We start from the raw sequence: 23,367 nt of genomic DNA, 5'->3' as shown, positions 1-23,367 counted from the left end.
TTGTATTATTTTAAATAAATTTATTTATTTTTGGCTGCGTTGGGTTTTCGTTGCTGCGCTTGGGCTTTCTGTAGTTGCGGTGAGCAGGGGCTACTCTTCGTTGCAGTGCATGGGCTTCTCATTGCGGTGGCTTCTCTTGTTGCGGAGCATGGACTCTAGGTGCGCAGGCTTCAGTAGTTGTGGCTCACGGGCTCTAGAGCACAGGCTCAGTAGTTGTGGCGCACGGGCTTAGCTGCTCCGCGGCATGTGGGATCTTCCTGGACTAGGGATCGAACCTGTGTCCCCTGTGTTGGCAGGTGGATTCTCAACCACTATGCCACCAGGGAAGCCCCTGATTGTATTCTTTTAAATCTCCTCCCACCACCGTGAGAGCCAGGACTATGGCCAGGGAGGGGCCATCCTGACCCTGTGACTTAATTCAGGGACGATTGTCCTCTGTGAACTGAGCATCTTGTCACTTCAGGGCTTCTCTGACAGATCAGTTACGCATATCTCCAAACTTATCGCCAAAGGCAATAATTCTCACTGAATTCGATTAGTTCTGTAATCCTGTACATTAGATTCTCCTGGGGAGATATTTTTAAAAATTGATGATTGGGCCCCACCCTCAGATATCTGATTTATTTGGTTTGGGGTGGGCTCTGCATTGGTATTTTTTTAAATCTTTCCAGGTGATTCTAATATGAGCCAAGGGTGGGACGTAGGGGAAAAGCAAACATCTAAGAGGGGGTTGGGGAGAGATTTGACTGTCTAGAATCGCAGGACAATGGAGAGCTGACATTGCCAAGTCCTGGGTCAGCTTTGAGTGGCCGGAAGTAGAGGAGCAAACCCTGAACTGTGGGTGTCCTGCCACAGCAGGACCCTGTCAGCCTTTGTTCTCCCTTCCTTCCTCCCTATTGTCTCTTTAGCTGTAATAACATCTACCCTGGTTGGAGAGCGGGGAACCCTTTTTCAGGCAACTTTATCGGGGGCGTTTTTTTCTGCATTCAAGCCCCAGGCACACATAGGTAGACACGCGCTCACAGTCTCACCTGGGTGTCCCCTCTTCCCTTTCCCCAGTAAAGAGGTGAATGGTCACAAGTAAGATGACAGCTTTAGAGGAAGTGCATTTTGGCAAACAGAAAGCTCTGCTCCAACAAAAAGCTCTGTGACCTTGCGAAAATCGCCTCTCCCCTCTGAGCCTCATTTCCCCTCTGTGAAATGGGAAGACAGCCAGGCTCCGAGGTCCCTCTGGGTCTGACCTTCTGTGGTTGGAGAGGCGAGATGGGGTGACTTTCAATCTAGATTCCACAAAACAGGGAGAACAGTAATTGTTCTGCCAAACTCACAGGGCTCTGCTCAGAATCCAGTGAGACAACACACACGGTTTGTGTGTCCCTGAGTCAGAGAACAGTGGCTGCCGTAACAGATGACCCCAGTGTCGGTAGATCAACACAACAAATGCTTCTTACTCATGTCACCACCCAACCTGGGCTACAGTCTTTCAGGGACAGAGGCTTCCTTCCTCTCAGGGCACCATCATCTTCCACATATATATTCCAAGCTCATGGAGGATAAGGTGGAGGGTTTTATGGCCACACCTGAAGGTGGCACATACCACCTCCACCACGTGCCATTGGCCAGAACTCAGTCACATGGCTCCTGTGAAACAGCAAGGGAGTCTGGGAAATGTAGTCTTCTCATCTACCTGCGACAAAAATGAACTTGGTTTGATGAACACGTACCATTGTCTTGCTACGCCTATGTAAGACTCTACACGTGTACCATTCAAGTGCTATTTATTTTATTATTATTTTTAATGTATTTATTTATTTTTGACTGCGTTGGGTCTTTGTTGCTGCGCGTGGGCTTTCTCTAGTTGTGGCAAGTAGGGGCCACTACTCTTCGTTGCAGTGCGTGGGCTTCTCATTGTGGTGGCTTCTCTTGTTGCGCAGCACGGGCTCTAGGCACGCGGGCTTCAGTAGTTGTGGCGCACCGGCTTAGCTGCTTTGCGGCATGTGGGATCTTCCCAGACCAGGGCTCGAACCTGTGTCCCCTGCGTTGGCAGGCGGATTCTCAACCACTGTGCCACCGGGGAAGCCCTCGAGTGCTATTTAAATGTTAGGTATTAATAGTAATCTGGATACCTGATAGTTATATCACATTCCTGGATGGAGGGGTAGATAATGAATGTTATTTATTTAGTGGGTGTTCTGGACCAAGAATTCTGTTAGACATTGCATATCATGTATAAACGACCCTGAGATACTTGAGGCACGAGAAATATTATTTCTTTGGCTTAATCAAATCAAATCCAGCTTCAAGCTCTTGTTTTCCAAGGTCCGTACAAATTCCAATGTCATTCACTAGCGGTACCCCCCTCCTCTCCTTGGGATCCTGTGAGAAGGCCAGGGGTTACAAAGTCTGCATGATGGGAAGTGTCAGTGGTCTTCAGTCCACTATGGCTACAGCCCCCAGAACAGCTTGCATGGTCCATAAGGAGACAGGGGGCTCCTCTGGGGACATTCTTGTGCTCTGGCAAAGGTGGCCCAGGAGACCACAGCAGTGGCACTCAAGCACACAGAGTTTAGCGCTTAGCTGCCCTCATCTGAGATCTTTGCCACCACCGTTCAGCTATGTCCCAGCCAACTCTGGTCTTCCTCCTTCCTGGGTCCCCATAACCCTCGTACCCTCACAGTCTTGGGAATCCAAGCTTCCGCCCTTGAATCGCCACTCCCCTCTTTAACTAAAAGCATCAGCCTTCACCCCCATCCGTTGGAGACAATCCAGGTTGATTGTCTCAATCAGACAGCCAGGGGTCTCAAAGTCAAGGGGCTGGGGAGAGGATGTAAGTGAGGGAAACAAGGAGAGCGACCACTCTGAAGCCCTAGGGGAGCTGTGCCCTGTCTCAAGGGGCAGCTGCTCCCCAGCCCCATCACTGTCACATGTAAGAAGAACGCACGCCCAGTGTCGACAGACTTTCAGGAGATGCCAGAAATCCGAACTTCGATGCAAAATCTCCTCATTTGTGAATGTTGGCGGCTAGTTCATTTTTAAAATTTTTTCCAAGACGCTCCACAAGCCCAAACAAGACACGTCTGCAAGCCAGATGTGGGCCAAAGCCTGAGAGTTTGTTCCAGCTGCCCAGACTTTTGAAAACAAAGTTTATTTGGGGTTGTCTCCCGGGGCTACTGGCAGAGTCTAACTTCTCCATTTTTCTCTGAAACATAAAAACTTAGCTCCCTCTGCAAAGCAGGAGAACCTAGGGCTCAGAAGACGAAGGTTTGGCTGCCCTTCTAATGAGGGGGCAGGGAGGAAATCACAGTTATCACAGTTTTAAGTCTTTTGTGTAGTCCATGGCGGGAAGGTGGGCAGAAGAAGGGAGGGGAGAAGGAAGAAAGAAGGAAAGAAGAAATAGGACATAGCATTATTTTTTAATAACCCACCCTGCGTTAACTCATTTATTTTCATGCCAGGTGGAGCTCGGTAGATGGAAGGATGGCTTGTGATAAGACTTCTTGCCAGGCTAAATCATTTCCTTGCTAGTTTTGGGAGATGCTGCACTGCCCAACAGAGTGGCCGGGTGGGCAAACGTGCGCTGTAACACCTGCCCACTCCCTGCCCGCTCTGAGCCTGAAGGAGACTCAGCTTCAGACCTGGACCTGGTCTGGGCAGGGGAACAAGTGAGAGGCAGGAGGAAAGTGAGGGTTTCAGAGATGCTGGGTGGCCCCAGCAGACGTACAAGGGCCCACGCCAGAGCCATGGAAGGGCCAGTCCATGAGCACCAGGGCATGGGGTGCCTTGACCTAAACCAATTCTAACTCCTGGGCTGCAACCTGCTGGTCTTTTAGATTTGTCCTCTCCACCCTACCTATTTCCAAAGGAATCTGAGGCAATTAAGATATATGTTTAGTAGAACATGAAGCAAGCACATCTGAAAAGGAGCAAAGGAGAGAGGTCTCTGTCACTTGAGATGAGCTGATTTTTGAGACGGGGCCCCAGTTTGGCTGTAAGTTTCCTGACCGCCAAGGCAAAAGGGGAACCTCTGAGGCGTGTGGTTTGTACTGTCTGACAACAAGAGACTGCACCCTCGCCTGTAAAAACAGCCTCTTGGTTGGAGCTGATCATAAAGGGGAATTGATGGTACAGGGAGTGTCTCCCGTACTTCCTGTGTTGGTCCAGATCCTCTAAGAAGCAGATAGCGAGACAAGATTAGACATGCAAGGCTTCATGTGGGGAAACGCCTGTGGGACAGAAAATGGAGACGGAGGGAGCTGGTGAGAGCTGGGAGAGCGAGCGCCCAGACTGTGATGAAAATCCAACTCTGAGAGAAGGAGGAAGGGAGGAAGGGATGGGTGGAAATGTGCTAGACTGACGGATGGGTCTTGGGTTGGGGAATCCCTGAGCCACAGAGTCAGCCATCTACAAAGCTTCCCGAGCTGGCTTTAGAGTTCCTGCTGCTGCCCCTATTGGCTGGGAAGTGTGGCCTCGGCAGGAGGTGATGGATTTCACAGCCCAACAGCACAAAGCTCTTACACTCGGTGTAGCGGGAGACCAGTGAGGTGCATTTTCACGGCTACCGTGCTTTCCAAGTGTCAGTTACTGATTCGTGTACCCACCTCCACAGCTCTGCAGTGTCAATGCTCTGCTGTTAAAGAAAATAATTATTTTGACACTTGTTAAACCCTAAAGAAGACTTTATTCAAGATTATTGCAATAGAGGAGAGAGATGGGCCTCTGCTCTGAATAAGGCAAAGACAGCTGGGGATTTACAGCCAACAAACAGAGGGAGGGGTCAGTAGATGGGAAATTCCTAAGAGGGGACCTCAGGGGTGGGAGATTCTTCCTAAAGTGACCTAACAGGATTCTTGCCGGACACAGGTCAAGAACTTACACATCAAAGGTGGGGAATAGAGAGCTTGGTCAGATATCAGGGAGAGGGACTTCTATCGACCGACAGCAGGATCCTTGCTAAAACTGGGCTTGGAGACCAAAGACAGGACAGGGGCTACGCTGAGGGCCTAGTGGAGAACAGGGCTCTGAGGACCCCGAGTGAAGTTTGGTCAGGGAGAGAGTTCTTGTCACCTCCTGGTATCTATCTGATACGTTTCTTTAAATTGACTTTAAATTTTAGCTTCATACGAGTTGAGGAACCAGTTATATATTTTTTTCTATACATTAAAATAAGTGCATAATTACTCAAATTTTAGAATCACCTGTGTACCGTCTAAAATTGTCTCGCATGTCACTGGCAATGTACGTACCGCCCTCTGGGGAATGTGGATTTTACAAAGAACAGAGAAATGCCGGTTGAAAGGCTGTGTTGCAGTCCTGGCCGGGACGCAGGCTGCCAGCTCTAAGTTGATTACTTCCGGGCACCTCTTGAGGCTCAGAGAAGACGCTAAGGACAATCTCAGGGAGAGTGGAGGTGGGAGCGAGGGTAAGGCCAGGGGCTCCCGGCCTCAAAGCTTCCCCACCCTGCCTCCCAGATGTGGATCCGGACCTCCAGCGGAGCGTGCACGCTGTGCTCCGAGAGCTCAGTGCCCCGGCCCCCGCCCTGCCGAGCAACCAAGGTAAGAGCCGGCAGGCATCGTCCGCTCTCTCTGCTTCCCCCGCCCCCGCGCAGCCAACTCCGCCCACGTGTTCTCGGGAAGAAAGCGCCCCAGCCTGGAGCTCACAGAATGAGGGGCTTCCCGCCAAGCCCCCGTCCTCCTGGGAATCCTTGGAGCCCGAAGGACCCAGAAGGTCTTCTCTGCCCCCGGCTCACCCTCCAGGGACTGTGGCACAGCCCATCGGGGGTCTGCCGCCCTCTTTCTTAACCGCCTTCTCCAACTTGCCTTGCAAATAAAAGTCCCCTGGCACTCCAGGCCCGCATGACTCCCAGGAACGTGGCTCGGGGTGCTGAGCTGTTAACATCGCTGCTCCAGAAGCCACGTGCGCACACCTGTCCCCGCTAGCGTCCCGCCTCCCTCCTTTCTGCCCTGGGAATTCACCGCTCATGGGGCCTGCAGATCAGAGAAACCCACCCCCATGGGCGCGGAGCCCAGCACCTGGCGGTGGGGGCGGGGGTCAGACCTGGGACTCCAGGGCTCAGAGTCCTGCTCAGAGGGGTCTCCTTTCAGAGGCCACCCCCCTCCCCCCTGGCTGGGCTGGACACCCCTTTCTCCTGACCCAGGCATGTGGAGATGGTCCCTGCACAAGAAGGTCGAGCGGGATCCTGGTAAGAGTCCGGCACTGGTCCGCATACTGCTCAGAGAACTGGAGAAGGTGAGTCCTCGGGCTTCGGGCAGGGGGCAGACAGGGACGAGAGGAAGAGGGGCCGTTCCCGCCGGGGACTCGGGCCCATCCACCCCGCGTCTCACACACTCTGGTCGTTTGATTTCTACCGTATTTCTCCCTTTCCAGTACTTTGCTATAAGCAATTTTATCTTTACGTTGACTCCCACTCTTTGACCTGAGTTAACGTCTTTCAAAAAGGATCTCTACAACACGACCGTAAATGGAAAACCCGTATCACTGGACAGAAATGGAAAGTACCTGGAAACGTAAATGCCTAACTAGTAAAAATGTTCAAAATTATCCTCGTAATTACCCTCCACACCACCCAGTGCTCTACGTTTGGGAAACGCTGCACTCAGGGGAGCCTCCAAGCTGGCGCCTCACCTGTCGCTTTGCTACCAGCTCCTGCCCTGAGTCAGTGCCGCCCCTCCCTCAGGGAGTTCCCTGCACCCCTCCCACACGCCCTCACACCTGGGCTCCCGCACCTGTGCCCCCCACCCCCGCTTTTCTACCAGGGCAGGCTGTGGCCCTTTTCCACTCCCCTCGGCCTGCTGGGACACTGCCTTCCATCACATCTCCCGCTAGGATGTGGCGAGACCCCTGCGGCCCCCCGCACCTGTGCGCCCCATCCATGTCCTGTGATCTCCTGTTTTCCAGGCAGAAAGTGAGGACGCCCGGCATGTCATCATTCCCTTGCTGCACACGCTAATGTACGTGCTCACTAAGGTGAGCGGGGACTGAGGGTGAAGGGGGTCGGGGTGACCCACGGGTGACGGGGCTGGACGCTCAGGAGACGACCGGTCTCTGCCTGGCGAGCGAGCCTAGAGGAGCTCGAGGAGCACCTGCCCCTAACTGGCTTCTCCCCATAGTCCTGCCCTCGCCCTGATACACGAAGAGATGAAATTGGGGAGGTAGTGGCGGTAAATTTGCGACCCCGACAGAGCAGAAGGGCTGCGAGGGGAGTTGATGTGCTGGCAAAACAGGATGGGGATGAGTTTCCATCTTGAGAGGCCTGAACGTGGTGTAGGAGGGGAGATGTCTTAGAGATGCTGGGAGAAGGGGCTGAAGGTGTAGATTGGGAGAGAGTGTGAGCCCAGGTCTGGCTGCTCTCCCCGCCCCCCATCACCCCGCACCACCCAGGACCCTGCGAGACCTAGGGCTCCGGGCACCCTGATTCCTCCGTCTCACCCAGGCCACGGGCATCACAGAGGAGCTCCACCGGAGAACCTACGCCTTCTGCACGAGGTTGCTGACCCTGCCCGCCCCCTACTGCACCATCGCCCTGGACTGTGCCATAAGGCTGAAAACGGAGACGGCCGTCCCAGGTAAGAGCCAGTCCAGCTCTGCCCAAGGTCTTGCCTTCCTCTCCAGGATTCCAGGGAGCTCAAAAGCCCCAGCACCTTCTGGGAAAGTAGGGAATGGGGGTCAGAGACTCAGACGCTGGTTGGCTGAAGTGGTCTGCCCCGCAGGGACACTGTACCAGAGGCTGGTCATTGCCGAGCAGAACCTGAGGAGTGAGCTGTACCCCTACCGGGAGAGGTGAGTGGCCCCAGCGAGGGTGCTGCCCGCAGGACAAGTGAGAAGTCTGCGTGGGGAGCATCCCCTCCCATCCATGGCGTTTGTCCAGCAGCGGGACGTCCTCAGGGTGGAGAGGGCGTGTCCTTCCCTGGAGATCCCTGAAAGCAGTTAGGACTTTCTTCTTGGGCTGGATTCAGAGCTCGCCCGCTCACATGCAGAACGTGGACACGGGCACCGGGCCATTCTGCAGATCCATGGTTCCACCTCCATTCTGCCCTTGGCCATGGTGTTGCGTCAAGCAGCCAGAGGCACCTCTAGAATACCAGTAATTCAGGCCACAGTCACACCACGAGATCTGGGGTCTTTCATCTGTGTGTGTGTAAGACTGAGGACACGTCCGCTGCTCGTGCTGGGGAGAGAGGCTGATGGAGTCGGGGGTGAAGCAGGGGGTGCGTAGCCTCCTGCCCTGCAGGTACCTCTGCTCGCCTGGTACTGAAAGGTGTAGCCTGGGGCTCTGTGTTCGTGGAGGGTGCAGGGAGGGGAAGGGATCCGGAGGACTTGGCATTGGAGAGGTTGAAATGACAGTTGAGTATGGAAGAGAGGGTGGGTGAGGTTGGTTTTCTGCTGTGATGAGGGGGATGAGAGAAGAAGGGGCTCACTTAGGGTTCGGAGCTCGTTTCAGCAGGAAGGATTTAGGGTCCCTCCTAGAGGGCTACGGGGTCAACGGGCCACGACGCTGAGGGAGGGAGGGGCATTTCAGCTGGAACTTACCTAGACATGAGAGGACCCAGAGGGACCAGCTGCCCCCCTGGAAGGGCCGTGCCTGCTCTTCTTTGCCGCAATCCCCACCACTCCCTAGTATTGTCCCCCAATAGAATTTTGAATTTGAGGCTCCTGTTTTTGGAGGAAGTAAATAACTTGGGGGTGGGGGGTGGCGGGTGCTGCAAGGCTCTGAGGGTGGCCCTTCTTCCCGTGGTCCTCGTCATCAGCTCCCGGTCCCCCCACCTTTGCCCTCAGAGTGTTCCTCTTCGTGGATCCTGAGCTGGTGTCTCCCTCCGTGTGCAGTGCCCTGCTGCTGGAGATTGAGGCGGCCCAGGGGCAGCAGACACCAGAGGCCTGCATGCGCCACGTGGTCTCCCACGCCCTGCAGGCGGCGCTGGGGGAGGCCTGCGAGGCAGGTGTGCTGCAAAGGAAGCTTCAGGTAAGGTCACTGCCCTGCCCCCCCATACCAGCGCTCACTCTCCTGGGCTTCCCCCTTCTCCTGTTTCCACATCACCTTTTTCCCCAAACCAAAGATAAAGTCACATTCACTAAGGAAAATTTGAAAAACAATGCAGGAGAGCCAAGAAAGAAAATAAAAATCACTCACACCCCTCTACCCACACGCATTAGCAATTAACATTTGGTATGTTTCCTGAATAATATCGACAGTGATCATCACAAGAGCCACTGTTTATTGAACGTCTGCTGTGTTCCAGGCACCATGTTCAACACTTTACAGGTATCACCTTAAAAAACTCTCACCACAACATTGTGAAATGGATGCACTTACCAAAACAAAGGCACAGAGAAGCCGGTAACCTACCTGTGGTGACACAGATAGGAAGTGGCTGTGCCTGGATTTGAACCCAGGTCTATCTGACTTCAAGCCTGTGTTCAATCGCCTTCCAGCCCCATCCGCAGCCCCACTCCTTTTTAACAACTGAGCTATCAGACTCTGTATACAGTTTATATACTGCCTCTCTATGTGCATAAATGTAATATCTATTTTTCCCTGCCACTGGAAATATGCCATATGGAAATATTTTCCTTGGAAAACATGTGCTTCCGCTGGTGCAGAGAATTCTCTCTCATGAATGTGCTGTTATTTCTTTAACTGTCCCCTGCTCCTGTTGTGGGCATTTAGTTTGTTTCCAACACTTGCCCACCTATTTCCTAGCTTTTCTCTCTGACTCAGCCTCACCCCTGTCCACAGCCAAGACTGCATAAGGTTGCAGATTCTCTGGCCGCGGTGGCCCCAGGTGCTGGATTTCTTGGGTGGGGGAGGATGCCAGTCGGAGTCTGCACAGTAGGTGGAAAGGCGCCTGCCCTTCGGGAAGGGGGGTCGGAGGGTCGCTCAGGGCTGTGGTGCCCTAGGAGGGGCCGGCTCCAGAACGGGGCGCGCCCTTGAGGGGTCCACGATCCCCTGCCCGTCCTGCCCCAGGAAGTAGGTGTCTGTCCTTTCTCCAGCCCGAGTCTCAGGCCCTGCTTTGCTCATCAAAATGCACTGGAGCCGTTGCTCTTCCTTCTCTTGTTTCCATCTGGAATTCTCCACACCCTGAGCCCTAGGTCTTGGATCCTTCCTTTGATGGGTGTCTTTTATGTGCGGCTGGGTTCCTTCTTTTTTTTTTTTTTTTTTTTTGCGGTACGCGGGCCTCTCACTGTTGTGGCCTCTCCCGTTGCGGAACACAGGCTCCGGACGCGCAGGCTCAGCGGCCATGGCTCACGGGCCCAGCCGCTCCGCGGCATGTGGGATCTTCCCGGACCGGGGCACGAACCTGTGTCCCCTGCATCAGCAGGCGGACTCTCAACCACTGCGCCACCAGGGAAGCCCTGGGTTCCTTCTTAAACCATGTTGGTCGTTTTCTGTCATTCCTTTTCTCTAAAAGGACCATCCCCACCATTCCTTTGTGGTTGCCCACCTGCTTGGACCCACTGAGGGTTCCTGACTCCCTTCCCCCATGCCGCCATCCGGGACATCCCTCCTTCCATAACAGCCCCTTGGGGGCTCACAGCACACAGACGCGTGATGGAGGAATGCCCCTCCCCGCCGGACTCGTACCTAAGCCCCAGGCTGGGTTTAGCACAGGCACCTATGGCCCCTAACGTGTCTCATGTGTCTGTCCTAACGTGGGCTCCTGTCCCCTCTCCCTGCACTTGGCCGTGGCTCTCGGGAAGGGAGGAGGGTAGTCGCCTTCCTGACCAGAGTTTGTCAGCTGACCCGGCAGCCCCTGTGTGGCCACCTGCGGCTCTGGAGGTTGTTTCTGGCTCACCAAACAGCCCACGGTCAAGGCGCCGTTTTCACACAACAATGCCAAACATGTAAGTGTTGCAGGAAGGGGGACCGCTTCCAGGGCCTGAGAGTGGGCTCTTGTCTCACACTCGGAAATGAATTGTCCGAGGAGACACACGGGCTGACAAAGCAAGAGACTTTATTGCGAAAGGTTTCCCGGGCGGAGAGCAGGAGGGTGAGGGAACCCAGGGGAACTGCTCCGCCACGTGGCTCGCAGGCTCGGGTTTCGTGGTGATGGGGTTAGTTTCCGGGTTGTCTCTGGCCAATCATCTTGCTTGGTCCGTAGTCTGACTCAGGGTCCTTCCTGGTGGCGTATCTCTCAGCCAAGGTGGATTCCAGTGCGAAGGGTTCTGGGAGGTTGGTCATCTCCTCCCTCTTTTGGCCCCTCCTGAATTCTCGGGACCTCCTGTTGTGAGACAGCTCAGGCAAGCGGTGATCATCGTGCCCGGCCCAAGTGGGTGGTTTTGGTCAACAGTTCCCTAACGTCTTAAGCGCATTGATTTTTGTTTCTCAGTGATGCAGGCATTAGAGGATCCCCAGCCTCACTCCATCCCCGAGTTGGATGTGTCTGGAGTTCAGGGGTTGGCTTGGGAGTGAGGCTGGGCTGGGTTTGAGGGCATCAGGAATGGGGCAGGATTGGGAGGTGCTGGGCCAAGAACGGGGTGGGGTTCAGGGCTGAAATTAATGGGTCTGATGCGTACACTACTTCGCTCTAGAAGAAAGAAATGCTGCAAGTGAAAGCTGTATTTTTTTAAACATAGTCAAAATCTTATGCACCCTCTGCTACCTCGCTTTATCTGGAGCTCACGGCTGAGTCTCCATGTTTGTGAAAAGAGAATTGGGGGGGTGGGAGGGACCAAAGAAGAGCCAGGAGAGACCCAGGGAATGCGTCACTGATCTGAAGTTAGAGACCCTCGGAAGCTTGGAGGTAAGGGGTCCTCAGTGGTCCCCCCGGCACCCCCCCTCCCCTTTTGGGTGCTGGGGCTCCTAGACCTCAGCCCGGCCTGGGGCTCCCCGCCCCCTGAGATCCCAGCCTCCTTATCTGGAATTCTGCTTGAGGGATGCCATTCCCTGTCATACCTGCTGGCTTGAGGGCTGGTGGGGCCTGGGAGAAGTGGCCCAGCCAACCATGGTCTGGTGGTTAGGCCTTTTCTAGCCACCAGCCTACCTCCTGTCTGCTGAGGGCCTGGTCCGAGGCCCAGTTAGGAGGTGGGGAGTGTAGATTAGTCTCCCCACATGTCCACAGGATCTGACAAGGTCTCGAGACTGGGAGGGTAGCCTGGGACAACCCGGCCCTCGGACCCTCTGCTCTGTGTTCCGGATGCTAGAGATGGTGTCCAGGTGGGGCTGCCCCGTGGCAGGTACCCACATGACTCGACCCTTCACTTGCTTTAAACTTTTAGTCAAAAGTCAACTTTCAGTGAGGCTCCTCTGGTCTCACTGTCTAAAACTTCAGCCCCTCCCCCAGATTGCACATCCTCCTTCCCTGCTTTATTTTCTTTTCATCACTTTACTGTTATTTATCATACTATAAATTTCACTTATCTTGTTTATTATTTTCCCCCCCACACACACACACAAAGAGATACACTATAATATAAGCTGCATGCAGACAGGAATTTTTGTCTGTTTTGTTTACTGCTGTACTCCAGCAGTTAGAACAGTGCCTGGCACCTAGTGGGTACTTGATAACTATTTAATTAATTCACTTATAATCAATTTATAAAATGAAGCAACAAGACGAGATGGTCCCCGTGGCCCCTTCCAAGTCTGATTCCTTGTCCCTCTAATTGCTGGTCATTCAGCAAATATTTACTGGAGCCCTAGCTAGTCAGAATGACCCACTCGCCCTCAGCCCAGGAAGTTAAGACCCTGCTCAGCGGACCCCTAGCGCAAAAAAGAGATCAGAGCAAGCCCTGCTGTGCCTGCCCGTGTCACTTGTTTGGGCCCCGCATCCTCAGTCATGAGCTGGGATTAGCTGGTGGTGAGTGGGGGTGAGGGGACACAGCCAGAGAACAGTGATCCAGGGGAGTTCTCAAGGTGTCAGAGAGGTACCCGTGGAGACAGGAGCCTTCGGTGCTGGAGAGCATGGTGAAACTCAAAGAGTGAGAAGCTCTTCAAAACCTGTTTGCGTTAAGGAGAAAGGCTCAGCTTGGTGCGTTACCCTTAACCTCTTGAACACTTGCTAATCTGCCTTTTTTAAAAGAAAAAGCAAGCTTCCAGCTCTAAAGCCTTGGCAGGCCATAGTACCTGGCTACAATTTAATAATAGAGTTTTGTGATCATTATTTTCATCTTAGTTATTTTCTGTTTATGACAAGTGACACTAGCCGTTTTACTTAGAGCAGCAATATAACATTTGCTTTTGAAATAATTTTGAACCCAAAAAGTGCAATGATTTAAAGAAAAATAATGATTTCTAGGTGGTATGTCAAGGCAGTATAGGAGTGACAGACGTTTAGGAAATATTCAACAAATATTTATCGAGCACTTACTATGAGCCAGCAGATGTTCTAGGTGTTGGGGGTGCAGCTGGAAATGAAACAGACAAAACCGCTACCGTCCTGAGTTTACATCCGAGTGATGGCAGAACAGTGATCCAGATACTTAGTGACATCCCAAGGAGGGTGGGCGCCAGAGGCCATCCCTGCCCCCCGGGTTTCCCGACATTGCCGGGCACCAGCTGTCCCCCCGCACCACGGTGTGAGGGGCCGAGGGGACCCCCCGCTGCAGGCGGCATCGGGCAGCAGCTATGGCAGGGCAGGAGCGGAGCCCTGGACGTGGGAAGGCCTTCATGGGGAAGCTCCTGCCGGAGTCCCGGGCAGAGGGGAGGTGCCCCTGGGCCCTCCGTGCACCTGCAGGCTTGGCGTTGGAGCAGGGGTGGGTGGGTGCAGAGCCGGAACTCAAGCTCTGATGCTCCTCCCCGGCAGACCAGCTCCCCCCGCGCCCTGGAGCACTATTTCCACGCCGTGGTGGCAGCCGTGGAGCAGATGGCCAGCGAGCCCAGCCCGAGCCGGGAGGGCCACCTGGAGAGGCTGGAGGAGATTTACTGCTCGCTGCTGGGGCCGGCGGCCGCCGCCAGGGGACGCTGCGGCGGTAAGCGTCAGGCGCGGTGAGCTGCGGTCCGGGTACCCTGCAGGGGGCGCCAGAGACCAGCGCTGTACCTGCTCAGAGTCTGCGCGCGTGGCTGAAGCGGGGTGGGACACACAGCGGCTCCCGAGAGCTTGAAGGTCCCGGGCTAATTAGAAGGTGGGTAATTAGGGTCATGATAACAGCTGACACCTACTGGGCACCTACTATACCCCAGTTGCTGTTCTCAGCAGTTTACATATATTAAATCAATTAATCCTCACAGTACTTATGAGGTAAAAAGCATTGACCCCATTTTGCAGGTGAGAAAACAGAGTTAGAAAGAGGCTATAAATCTTGCCCAAGATCACCCAGTTAGTAAGTAGCAGAGCTGAGATTCAAACCCAGGCTGTCTAGTTCTTAACCGCCATACTATAGTAACCAAGGGATCCAATGGTCCACGGATTCCCTAAAGAGCATCTACATCACTTACACCTGGTCTCACAGATTTTTATTCCAACGCTTCCTTTCTGCTTGCCTTTTTATAAGACGATGCCATACACTGATGGGAAGCAAGCCCGTGTGTGTTGCAGAAACTCCAAAGAGCCCAGAGAAGTGTCTGGAGCATATATTTTCTGGCTACTGGAGGACGGTTCTGATTTGTGTCCTGTTTCATGGCCACTCAAAGCACCCGTGGAGTTTGTCAGCCTGCATGCCCCGAACACACGGTGCACCCGTAGGTACACAGCACTTGCCTGAGGACTGGAAACCACGGGCAGAGGCCAGTGTGCCGGCCCTCCCTGGGCTTGACCTCGGCAGCCCAGGGAGGGTGGAGACTGCCGAAGTCAGGGTGAGGCAGGCAGGTTGGGCACCTGCTTAAAACTTCCTCCTCCTTCTCAGCCTCCTCTTATTTTGCTTTAATATTCTACACTGCCTCTGATTGCCACGTGGAAATGTCTGTTCATGAAGCCTGTCCCCTCCCAAAGCTGGGCCAAACCCTGGGGCAAATCTGGCTTTGCTCTCCTTGGGTACCACTTGCTAACTCAGCAGTAAATCTGCGTGGGCAGGACAAGACGACTCTGGGCTGCCCCCACCATCCCAGACACATCCAGGCGCCTGCCTCCCGCCCAGACTTGCCCTGCGCATCTTAATGGCCAGCCAGCACCCCCGTTGAGCCCCTGCTGCTGGGGGGCAGCATGGGACAGTGGTTATGGGCACCCTGTCATGGGTAAAAGCATGGACTCTGTAGCCGGGCTGCCTGGGCTCAAATTCTGGCTCTGCCACTTACTGTGTGACCTCAGACCAGTTACTTAACCTCTCTGTGCCCCAACTCCTCCTCTATAGTGAAGATAATATTACCTGTGCCCCAGGGTCGCTGGTAGGACCTGGTGAGATGATAGCACTGTGGGCACGGTGAGAACAGTAGTAAGTGTTCAGTGACCGTGGGTTGCTCTCCCCTAAGGAAGCTTGCAGCCTTGTTCAGGAGGGAGCTGTGCTATGTGGAAGTTAAATCCTAAGGCTACATGTTAGGTGTGCCCAGTGTGCAGCCAATAAGGTCTGGGGAGGGGATGACTCCCAGGCTGGAGTGTCAGGAAGGCTTCTGGAAGGAGGAGAGGGGGGTTGGCTGGCCCTGCTCTCTCCCCTGGATGCAGGCTTCCTGCTGCCCTTCGTACTTGGCCGTGACTCTTTTCAGCACCAGGAGCAAACGTTAATTGAGCATCTACTGTGTGCAGGCTCCTGGAGGAGGCCCTGAGAAATACGGAGGCCTTTCCCCTGGTCTGCATGTGGCCAGGACGTCTCTGAACAGTGGGAAAGGCAGCATGGCTGCAGCGGGGCTGGGGGAGGGAGAAAAGGTTGGGAATGATGCAGTGAAGTGGCTTGTGAAGGGTCTTGAAGGCCCAGCTGGGAAGTTTGTAGGAAACTGGGAGCCGCTAGGCATCCTCGGGCAGGTGTTAGGCCCTGGATGAGCTGATGGTGGCAGAGAGGCAGAGGAACTCGACAGGGCCAGATCCGGGAGGGCGAGGGTCTCTGCCACCCACCCCCATAGGCCCCACACAGGAGCTGGGGGTGGGGAGAGGGCAGAGGAGAATCCCACAGTCCTCTCCTCCGTGGTCTCCACAGCCTGTCCTTCAGGTGAGCCCCCCCAGGACCGGCTTCCAAGCATCCCTCTGCCCAGCCCCCATATCACCTTCCACCTGTGGACCAATGAGGAACAGCTCTGTAAGTGCAGTGCCTTTGACCCCTCTGGGGGGAGCGGGCTGGAAATAGTGGTGTATGCGTGTGTGCGTGTGTGTGTGTGTGTGTGTGTGTCTGTGCATCTGTGTGTGTTTGTGTGTATGTCTTTTGGTGTGTGTGCAGGTGTCTTTGTGTGTCTGTGTCTACATGCTTGCGTCTGTGTGTGCACTGTTTGTGTGTCTATCTCTGTATATTTATTGTGTATCTGTGTGTATGTCTACGTCTGTGTCTCTGTGTGTCTTCGTGTGTCTGCCTGTGCATCTGCTGTGTGTGTGTCTGTGTGTGCTCCTTGTTCCCTGAGTTGTTTGCAGCATCTGAAAAGAGGATGCATTTGCTCTATGTCAGAACGCTCCGTGCATTAGCCACTGGCCACATGTGTCTAGAAAGTGTCTAGAAAGTGTCACATGCCATGATGATGCCAACAGACAATACACGTCCCCAAGAAGGAGGCAGGCACAAAAAAGTTATGGTTTCCAGAGCAGGAGGGGGCCACACTTCCCCTCCACGCTGATGTCTGTCCCCCAGTCCCCCTGGCTCTTCTCAAGGGAGGGGGGAAGATAGAGCGGCAGGTTGTGGTGGGACGTGCCAGACTGGTGAACCGGGTTCAAGGCCCACGTGGCCTTTCACGTGCTGGGTCACCCTGGACGGCAGTTCCCTGGGGGCCTCAGTTTCCTCAGGAGCAATAAAATGAAGGTCGATTAGAAAAGCCAGGAGCTGATGCTCTGTTATCTGTGTCCCGGGGGAAACTATGGGGGGGCTGGAGAATGGAGGATGCTAATGAGCAAATATGGAGAAGAGGGCTCTAGAGGCAGGAGGCACTGCATTAAGCTACAGGACTTCTCAGAGCCTTTAAGATGTTTACTTGTGGCAGGAGTGTGTGGGGTTCTTAGTCTCTGTTGGCCACAGAACCTCTATTCCTTCACGGAGCATCTCATGGGGCTTCTGTTCAGCTAACCGTGTGTGGGAAACACGGAACCACTGGCCTTGCCAGGGTGGGGCCCTGCCAGCCTCGCATCCACTCTCCGCCCTGATGGTCCCCTTTGTCTCCGTGTCCCAGGGAAGGAACTGGTTCTCTTCCTGCGCCCGCGATCCCAGCTGCGCCTCAGTGCAGACTTGGAAGCCTTGGATCTGCAGGGCCTCCTGCCAGACCGGGAGTTGGCCCGGGCGTCCATGCTGTCCACCGACAGCGGCATCGAGCGGGACCTTCCGTGGGGGGCCGACGAGCCGCCCACACCTGGCAGCCCCGAGGTGGAGCGAGCCAGGCTGAAGCGCAAAGGGGGCATCAAGAAGCGGGTGTGGCCCCCGGACATCCTGATGCCCGGCAGCTGGGATGGGCCCCCGGGGCTGCACCAGAGGACTGGCAGGCCCAGCGGGGATAGGGGGCTGCTGCCTGGGGTCTCCCGGCTGCACACGGCCCGGGTGCTGGTGCTAGGGGACGACCGGATGCTGGGGCGTCTGGCCCGGGCCTACCACAGCCTCAGGTAGGGCCCCACGGGGCGGCTGGGGATGGTCGGGGCACAGGTGGGCCCAGCCTGTGCTAGTGAAGGATGGAAGGGTGCGGGGGGGGGGGAGTGCGCTCAGGAGGCCGAGACCAGGCTGGGATGGCAGAGGATGGTGCACAGTAATCCCCCTGCCCCCGCACCCGGCCACCACGGAGCACTGTGCTTCCTGCTTTACTGCACCCATTCTACAGATGAGGAAACAGAGGTTCAGAGAGAGTAGGTCAATTGCCCAGAGTCAAGAGATAATAAATAGCAGAGCCAGGATGTGGAACCAAGTCTGTCTGAAGTCAAAACCCCTGCCCTCATGCCTGTGCTCTGCTCCCCCTTGCCAGGAAACGAGAGACCCAGAAGTTCTGCCTCACCCCCAGACTCAGCCTGCAGCTCTACTACATCCCTGTGCTGGCATCTGAGGTGGCTGGAGGGGGGGCAGGGGACGTGGGGGAAGAGATGGAAGGTGTCAGGAGCGGGAACTGGGATCGTTCTTCCTTAGGATGTGGAGCTGGGAGAGACCTGGAGGCTTTCTGTCCCAGAAGCCACAGACATGGGCCCTGGGGGCTGCATGTGGCCAGAGAGAGACGCTCTCTCACTGGGAGCATCGTTTTGCTTTTCTAACGGAATTAATGGCAAGCTTCTCAAACGGGGCTCTCTGTCACACACACACCCCCTCAGCCACATACACACCACCCTTCCCGGGGGGGCCGGGAGTGAAGCCGTACCGGCAATTTTTCTTTTCTGTCGCCCACTCTGCTTCTGATTGGAAAGCATTAAATTCAAGGCAATACTTGTCTCTCCCCTTTAAAGGCTGATGACCATTTTTCAGTGTCCCTGGCGGGCATCCTCAGGGAAGGGGATTCCAGCTTCATCTCAGGTGTAAAACAAGTCTTCACAAATCGACGCCCCAAGAGGTTGAGTGATTTGGCCATATTCCCAGAGCTAGTTTGCCCGGGACTGGTACCTGGGGACCCTCCGATAGGAAGAGAGTGCCAGAGAGCGCCTGACGGGTCTGCCCTGTCCCCTTGTCCCTCTGTCCCCAGAAGCCCACAGCATCCAGGCATTCGGAGCTCGGAGAGGTGGCTGCGTTCCTGGGCCGCGCAGACCCGTGGTATGAGAGCATCGTCAACACCCTGTGCCCCGCCATCCACAAGCTGGCAGAGATGGTAGGGCAGCGAGGGTAGGAGGGCGGCAGGGAGGTGGTAGGGGGTGTTTTCTTGACCCTTGGCCTCAAGAGTCAGCCCAGGGAGCCCCATGAGGGGCGAGGCAGGAAGGAATACAGAAGAGGAGCCCTAACCAGCTAGTGGCTGGAATTCACTCGGAGCACGTACCAGGCACCTACGGGAACGCTATGGAGAAGATAAAGTAAAACATTCTTAAGTGTGTAGGTCAATTATATGCCTTCTTCTGTGAGTTTCTTGTGCTATTTTCTCTCCAACTGCAACAGTTCATGCTTCCTGAGCACTGCCCCATGCCAGGCACTGTTCTAAGCACTTATACGCAGCAGCCCTACCAACCAGGTACTCCTGTCTGTCTACAGGCGCTATTGCCACTGCATCCCCATTTTACAGATCGAGCAGCTGAGGCACGAAGGGATTAGGTCACTTGCCCAAAGAAACAGAAGGAGTCCCGCTTGGAATCAGGCAGCTTGATTCCAGAGCCTGTTCTCTTAACCACAAGCCATAGTGCCAATCCCCCACCCCAGGCAGTGGTTGGGGGGCAAGGAGAGATCATCTTTTACTGATTTGAAAGGCCTTCCCTTTCTGCTGTCATATGTGCTGCAGACATTTTCCCCCACTTTTTTATTTGCCTAACAATTTTGTCAGAGTGGTTTTTTTTTTGACTTACAGAATTTCAATATTTTTACCCTTTATGATTTTTCCCTTTGGAGCCATGCTTTGAAAGGCCTGCTCCACTCCAAGATTAAGTAAATATTTACTGATAATTTCTCTAACCATCTTATGGTCTCAATTTTTACATGTAAATAACCTATCTGCCGTTAATTTTAGTATGTAATTTTATTTTTTCCAAGTGTTTAGCCAGTTGTCCTAAAGCTATTTATTGCATAAACCATCTTGCCCCATCAATTTGAAATGCCACTTTTATCATTTACTAAACTGTCACACATGCTTGAGTTGATTTCTGGATACCTATTCTTTCTGATTCATCTATTCATTTCTGTATAAATTAGCACTTTTTAATGTCAATGTTTGGCACGGTACATCTACCCCATTACTCGTTCAAGAGTAATTGAATCTCCAGAATTGGAATTGGAAAGTCTTGTTTCTTTCCAGATAAATTTTAGAATCCCTTTGTCGAGTTTTATTTTTAATTCCCTTGGGATCTCGATTGAAGTTTGGAGAATTTACATCTTTAGCACATTATGTTACACTCTCTGGGGGTGAGATATAACTCTTCACTTATTAAAGTCTTCTTGTATCTCCCTCAGGTGAGTTGTACAGTTTTCATCATATAGATTTTACCCATTTCCTGCTAAATTTATTCCCTATGTTTGATGGTTTTTTCTTATAGTTGTGGATTTTTCTCCCATTATATTTGGGTAGTAGTCACTGCTAGTATAAAAGGAGGTTATTGATTTTTACATAATTACTTTCTAACTGGCCACATTTTGCTTCATTGCCTGATTGATTAGGACATCTTCTTATATTCTAATAAAGATATTGGAGATAGGCATCTTTTCTGAATTATTACTTATCTGAAAATGTCTTTGCCTATATATGAAAGACTGTTTAGCTGGGTATTAAAATACCTTTTCCTCGAAACCTGGAGGATACTAACAGGAGAAACATCTGATGCAGGGTCTCATTTATACTCCTTTGTTGGTAGCTGTTTTCCCTGCCAAGACACAGGTAGGATTTTTATTTTCCCCTGCTCTCTTTCCCCTTATAATTAGCAATTTATGTGACCCTTACACTTAACTCCAAAAGCAGTTTCCACATGAAGAAAATGGAAATAGTGTGAACAATGGCGGCACTATTAGAATAAGTGCATAGTTCCTCAGTGCGAGCTTTTTGAAAGGAACGAGATTTCAATAGACCAGATGTGAAAGTTAGAAGAGATATTATAAGATTGGATATGGATGAAATACGCTGAGCTGCTTTCCAACTCTGATACTATCAGACATTATATAGACGTTCTGTTTACCTGAAAAACCCATTATGCTTTATAATCGTATGGGGTTGGGGAAGGCCTGTAGGACACGGCACTAGTCATTTCCCAATAGCATGTAAACATTAGCTCATTTATTAATATAGTCAGATGCCACAAGAACTCAAAGAGACATCAGATCATCTGGTTCCAGCTCTCATGCCCAAGCTTACCTGGCTAATGAGTAGCTAATGCAAACTAGAACCCACTCCAGTGTCTCTCATCATTACTTACATTCTCAAGCATCTTGTCTACCCCAAGCACCCAGCACAGTGCCTTATACACAGAGCTGCCCAATATGTCTGTGTGTGATTGAAGTGAATCAGAGTCCCTGAGATGGGGATTTAGACAGTCATCTTTTGATTAGGAGCAGAAATCAGGTGGTCGGAAAGGCTTGGACTGTTGAAGGACCAGCTGGGTTCGTGTATCACAGAGGGCACGTGGGGGCTTTGGAGTTTCTCTGTTAAGAAAGTGGTGGGAATTCCCTGGTAGTCCAGTGGTTTGGACTCAGCACTTTCAGTGCCAGAGCTCGGGTTCCATCCCTGGTCGGGGAACTAAGATCCTGCAAGCCATGCAGCATGGCGAGAAAGAAAAGAAAAGAAAGAGTCAGCTCCCACAGTAGGATGGAGGAAGCTGGCTGAAGACAGTACCTCTCCCTCACTCACAGCCTCTCTCCCTGGACACGTCCCAGCCCGTAGACCCCTTCATCCTGGATGCCATCACCTACTATGTTCGCATGGGCACCCAACCCATCTATTTCCAGATCTACGCAGTCAAGGTAAGCTTCCCACTTGGGGCTCCAAGGAGACCATGGCAGCCTGCTGGACCCCAGGACCCCACAACCTAAATACCCTGGCTCCAGGGAAACAGGGGGCCAGGATGCAAGTCATAAACTCATCCAGACATTCTTGCTTGTTAACTTTCTCTTCTTACTCTCTGGATGAGTCAGATAATTATTAACTCCTAAGGCCTCAGGTTCAAGCAGAAGCAGGTCTTCTTCATGTGGAAGGTTCTCTCCCTTACCTCACGTCCTCTCCTTCATCCTTGCTAGCCCTCACGTCCTACAGCAAAACTGCCCTCATCTCTGCTCCTCTCAGCCCGATTGGGTGCTTCTCCTGGGTGCCCCTGTGATGCCCTGGGCATCCCTCTGACACCTCACTGCCACTTTGTCAGATATCTGCAGATACCTGTCTCTCCCCACCAAGACTCTGAGTCCCCTGAGATAAGAGACTGTCCTTTGTTTATAATTGAATGTCCTGCTATTAACACCATGAAGTGTGTGTGTGTGTGAGAGTGTGTGTGTGTGTGTGTGTGTGTGTGTGTGTGTGTGTGTGTGTGTAAACCAAAGAGCGGGTCAGTGTGGGACCGGCTGGGTGCAGTGGGTGGAAAGTTAGAGCCTGTGTGCGGTGCTAAGAAGTTCATGGCTTTGCCTCCTGGTCCCCCCACCTGCTCACTGTGGGATCGCGGTACCTCTACCTCTCTAACATTCATTTTCCCCATCTTCAAAATGGGAATAGGGACTTCGCTGGTGGTCCAGTGGTTAAGACTCCGCGCTCCCAATGCAGGGGGCCCAGGTTCGATCCCTGATCAGGGGACTAGATCCCACACACATGCCGCAACTAAGAGTTTGCAGGCCACAACTAAAGATCCTGCGTGCCACAACTAAGACCCAGCACAGCCTAAATAAAGGCAGAAAGAAATATTAAAAAAAAAAAAAAAAGGTGGGGCTGTCTCAATTGGCACAAGCCTTTCTCCTTTCTGGAAGGCAGGTGCAATGTAGGAGGTGGGGCAACCATTTAAAATAGGAATAATCTTCACCACAGGGTTCCTGTGAGAATTCAAATGAGTAGAAAAATAAATTAAAAGATAGGGGAAGATAAGGGCAAGGAAGTCGGCCCATGGAGGATCTGAGGGCGGCGGTGGGCACTTGGATTAGAAGCCCGCATCCCGGGCTGTGGGGGTTGGGGGGAGCTGCCTCTGCTGGGGACGGCCTCCTCCAGCCTCCCTCCTCCCCGCCTCCCTCCAGATCTTCCTCAGTGACCTGAGCCAGGACCCTGCAGAGGACATCTTCCTCACCGAGCTCAAAGTCAAGATCCAGGACTCCAAGTTCCCCAGAGGTGGGCATCTGTCTCCCCTTTCCCAAAGCTTGCCCTGGCTCAGCTCCTCAAGGCCCGCTTCCAGAAAGTCCCCCCACCTCTCACCTAATGGTTCCCCCCAAGCCCCGTCCCACCTCTGCTGAATACCGGGGGGCTTTGCCCTACTGAAGGGCAGCCTGGCCCCCCTAGGGTGCTGCCTTTCCATCCCGGGACAGATGCAGCTTCAGGTCCACCTCAGGGAGGTGGGGAGCCAGGGCGGGAGGGACGGGGACGTCCCGCCTTCATTCAGCCTCTTCTCGTCCCCTGCAGAGAGCCTTTCACCCCGGAGGAGGGGTGTGGCCGAGGGTCCAGGGGCTGAGCTCTCTGTTCGCTACCAGAAGGTCAGTGTGTGTGGCGTGGTCAGCAGGTGGCCTGGAGGTTCAACTGGGGGGAAGCAGTTGTCAGGGACATCAGGGGGAGCGGATAGAGCCAGAGGAAAC

At 53.4% G+C, this 23,367-nt stretch overlaps 1 protein-coding gene across 1 annotated transcript in view; it reads left to right on the top strand.

Moving 5' to 3' along the window:
- Window positions 1-23,367, top strand: part of PIK3R6 (phosphoinositide-3-kinase regulatory subunit 6) — a 45,999-nt gene that overhangs the window by 15,157 nt on the left and 7,475 nt on the right. The window contains exons 3-16 of the mRNA XM_059996331.1: window positions 5,469-5,552; window positions 6,155-6,246; window positions 6,916-6,984; window positions 7,451-7,583; window positions 7,728-7,797; window positions 8,794-8,977; window positions 13,758-13,923; window positions 16,030-16,116; window positions 17,189-17,612; window positions 17,966-18,044; window positions 18,668-18,790; window positions 21,460-21,570; window positions 22,819-22,909; window positions 23,198-23,268. Coding sequence (XP_059852314.1) covers window positions 5,469-5,552; window positions 6,155-6,246; window positions 6,916-6,984; window positions 7,451-7,583; window positions 7,728-7,797; window positions 8,794-8,977; window positions 13,758-13,923; window positions 16,030-16,116; window positions 17,189-17,612; window positions 17,966-18,044; window positions 18,668-18,790; window positions 21,460-21,570; window positions 22,819-22,909; window positions 23,198-23,268 — 1,784 coding nt within the window. The remainder of the gene's footprint in view (window positions 1-5,468; window positions 5,553-6,154; window positions 6,247-6,915; window positions 6,985-7,450; window positions 7,584-7,727; window positions 7,798-8,793; window positions 8,978-13,757; window positions 13,924-16,029; window positions 16,117-17,188; window positions 17,613-17,965; window positions 18,045-18,667; window positions 18,791-21,459; window positions 21,571-22,818; window positions 22,910-23,197; window positions 23,269-23,367) is intronic.

Source organism: Delphinus delphis, chromosome 19, assembly GCF_949987515.2.
Source record: "Delphinus delphis chromosome 19, mDelDel1.2, whole genome shotgun sequence".
NCBI classification, from domain to species: domain Eukaryota; kingdom Metazoa; phylum Chordata; class Mammalia; order Artiodactyla; family Delphinidae; genus Delphinus; species Delphinus delphis.
This window is presented reverse-complemented; position numbering and strand designations above follow the sequence as displayed.